A 3723-nucleotide genomic window follows, 5' to 3' on the forward strand; every position below is an offset into this window, starting at 1 on the left:
CTTCAAAACCCGCCTGGATGCCACCCTGTGCCACATGCTGTAGGTGTGCYTGCTTGAGCAGGAAGGTTGGACTAGATGATCTGTAGAGGTCCCTTCCAACCTTAAATATTCTGTGAATCTGTGAATCTGTAAATGGAAAAAAAGTATGGAGGAAAAAAATATTTAGCCTTGTGTGTAACCCTGCTGTTTCTAGAAAGAAGCCCAGAGGATTGTGTATATGTGTATCTTAAGAAATTAGGACAATACAGGAAAACTAGAAGTTAAAATGCAATTCTTTCTGGAAATGAGCAGCTACATCAGACTTCTTATCCACTAAAACATTTTAATTGTTCACTTTCCTTTGCTGCTGTCTTTCAAAAGYATTTGGCTTCCACTTAAACAGTGCTGGATACTTCTTGTCGAACCTCCTTAAGCAGTCATCTTCATCTGGATGTTCAGGCAGAAATTGTGAAATTGGATTGGGTGTTCTTGGCATTTTGTCTTTTAAAGTAAATATATTTATGTTCATTTTTCTTATATCGATATGGTTATTCAGCAAGAGGCAGAAYGGAAGGTTGTCCCTCATCTTTGGAAAAGAGAGCTGGAAAGCTCGAATGATCTGACCGCAGCTGATGAACAGCACGGAGAAGGATGAGACCAGGACTTACTGTTTTGTCAGCCCACTGCTACACTGAACTAGGCTGATGGCCATTTGAGGTTTTACCATATAATTTTGTTGGTCAGCTTCTGTGTTGTTGCTAGGTTTACAAATAATCCAGGATGATGGATGAAACAAAATTCACAGGTAGATAAATCGTACAGGTCTATTAAAACCTTGCAAGTCATTTCAGAGAGCTACTTTAAAGAGACTCTTAATTTTCATACAAAAAAGAAATAGTTGACTGTGAAGATCACACTGCATATTTTTTCAAGCATGAGTAGCATCTAGCAACTAGTTATGAGATGTCATTACATTCCGCAGTGGATATACTGTTTCTTAACCTACAGTGCTATATATAGTCTTGCTTGCCAGTTAAAGAGCTCAGAAACTGAAACCTTGTTAATTGACTGTTACCASCTTCTGTTGTGCCTTTGCTCTTGGTAGCTTCAAAATCCATGAACCCAGATGCTTGTGAAAGGGAGAAGTCAAGGGTTGCAGAAATACTGGCAAATATGTTTTGTGCAAATTTTATGTTCCCAAACAGTGAGATAGTGAAGCACTTGCCAAGATTCATTTATGAGTTTTGAAGCCTGGACCTTGCTGACAACTTCCAAGAAGGGCTTCCCTATTTCTCCAGAACAAGAACTTTTTTGCAGACATGGAAAACTTAAGAGAAGTGAAATTATTGCCCCCTATTTTGTTAGCAAATGGGCACAGTGGTCATAAAACGTTCAGAAAAAAAAAAACAAATACTGTATGGGATACTTACACACCACCTCAGCTCCCTCACCCCCAAACCAGGTCCAATGTTCTGATGCCTGTGAGCATCTGCATATTTTATAGGTGTTGTCTCTGTGTGTCGTAGGAGGTAAATTATCTTTCTTCTACATTTATCAATCTGTGTTTTTTCAAATTGCCTAATGCATAGCACAGTTGAACTAATTGAAAGTCATCCTTCCCTTCCTGTGCTTAACTTACTGTTTGCTGCATTTGTTTCAGATGCACTTTGTGTCCTGTTCACTTCTTTTTTTAACTAAACCATTGAGTCAACAAAATATATTAATTCCTTCTTTGACTGCTCAGTCTAATATAATAAAACTATATTTTTCTGTAATCACAGTTTGAAATAGTCACACTATTTCAAAGCAATCGTGGTTTCCAGTATTTTACTCTTTCTGGGATTGTTAATTGAGAGGAAACCTGCCCTGTTACTGACAGGGCAGTGTCTCAGGACTGTTACTGTGTCTCCCTGTTACTGTGTCTCAGGAAAGATCCCATCAGGGTAGCTGATTTCCAGTCTTGTTCCCCTTGAGGATTATGGCACTGTGGACTGCCCAGGGAAAGCTGCTGCCCCAAAGAATGAAAGATTTCAATGTAGTCGTTTGGCGGGTTAGTTCTATGGCTGTATCTATGCAGCAAGTGACTCCTTTTGTGTGGGTGTAGCTTGGAGTAGATTATCAGAGCCCATAATAAACATKTGGGTATCTGTAAATCAAGGCCGGGTATCTTAAAAACATGTAGGAGCTCTGTTACCAGTTTTTGTCTCAGTTCTGGAAGTRTTAAAATTGCTTGGCTTGTGCTTTTTCAGATGGATCCATATTGTTTAATTCTAGAAAACATGAAAATGTGATCTTTTTTTCCATTTTTTTTTTAATGTTAAACAGACGTTTCTGTTGCTGACCTGCGCAAAGCCAGGGCAGATGTGTTCTCAACCAGAGCTCCGTAGCATCCCAGCTGCTAAGCTAGAGGCAGCGCTGCCAGGTTCTGTATCAGGTTAATCAGTGAAATTTGTGCTAGAAAATCCTCTCCAAAACTGGTGGAATTTTAGGACTGTTCGATCTGTGCTAGCAACGCTTGGGGTCTGCTTATTCAGGAAGCACTTGTGGAGTGGGAATGTAGAATAAACCGCCCTAAAGCTGGTTGGGTGAGCAAAGTAAGGGGTATATGCTTAGCAAGAAGTATCTTTRTAGTTTTTATGTAAAAGACAACCTCACATTTAGCATGATTTGATAATATTTTGGGGACATGTCCTGTAGTTGTAATGAAACACTAATGAAATAATMTGGTCAGCTGGAATTCCCGACAAGGCAGAAGGCCTGCATTATGGTTATGCCCCACTTAAGCTATATTTTGATAGCTTGCTTGGGATTTATTCTGACATGAGCTTTGGGTGAAGTGAAATGTGTTTCTAARTCCTCACCATCCTTTCCTGTATTATAAAGTGATTTCTCCATCTGGTCTTTTCAGAAAGAGAAAAAGCTCAGCAGTTTCTGTACCTGGACAGTAAAGCTCATGGGGAAAAGCTTTTTCTTTTAGGGAAGTTGATTTTTAAAAAAAGGAAGGTTTYAATTAAGTGTAAGGAGAGCTGCTGAGTACAACAAGCAACTAATGTAGATGCTTTCATTTTTATAACTAGGATATAYTTTCTCCTACAAGCACTCACAGATGTTTGTTTTCTGAGCAAATAGATTATGAGAAGGACTTTGATACGATCAYAGCTAGGAGGATCAAGTCCTGATCACAGTTGTGTTTTCAAAAGACTTTTTAATTAAGAGAAGTCATGCACTCATGCAACATCCTACCAATCCTACCATTGTAAAAGCAATTATATTTGCCTGTACTTATTATTCCCTGCAGTTCCGGTTTTGTTGTAATTGGTTAATTAATTCTATTCATGATCAACCATTCCTACGTTTCTTAGAAAGTTTTTGACATGAGCACTCACTGTGGTTTTGTCACTTATTTTTCCTGTGTCACTTTAATATCTAAGTTTGCAATATCCTGTTTGATATGTCACTTTRATATTTTAGCCTCCAATATGAATGAAACTTGTGAATGAGAACTGAGTGAGTAGGGGAAAAGAACTCAGAACCATCGGTTCCTCTATGGGAATGAATTTCATTTCAAGAAAGACATGGGAAGGTAAGCTTGATTCTTTTGTGTTTCCTCTGTTGCAGGTTGCCTTTTCCTGCAGGCGACAGGGTGACTTTTAATGGCAAAGAATGCATCTGCCAGAAATGTTCCCTTTCCCCTCCCAGTAGCAGTGGCACTTTCCCAGTACAGAATTTGCGAAGTAAGTGAGA

The 3723-nt window shown here is 38.9% G+C and overlaps 1 protein-coding gene across 11 annotated transcripts in view; it reads left to right on the forward strand.

The window, feature by feature from the left end:
• The window catches only part of ABLIM2 (actin binding LIM protein family member 2), a 126271-nt gene that overhangs the window by 50199 nt on the left and 72349 nt on the right, over positions 1-3723 (forward strand). For all 11 annotated transcript variants that reach the window (XM_026034078.1, XM_026034077.1, XM_026034081.1 and 8 more), the window contains exon 4: positions 3598-3713. In XM_026034078.1, coding sequence (XP_025889863.1) covers positions 3598-3713 — 116 coding nt within the window. The remainder of the gene's footprint in view (positions 1-3597; positions 3714-3723) is intronic.

This window comes from Nothoprocta perdicaria, unplaced genomic scaffold, assembly GCF_003342845.1.
Source record: "Nothoprocta perdicaria isolate Ctin4 unplaced genomic scaffold, notPer1 scaffold_14, whole genome shotgun sequence".
Lineage (NCBI taxonomy): Eukaryota > Metazoa > Chordata > Aves > Tinamiformes > Tinamidae > Nothoprocta > Nothoprocta perdicaria.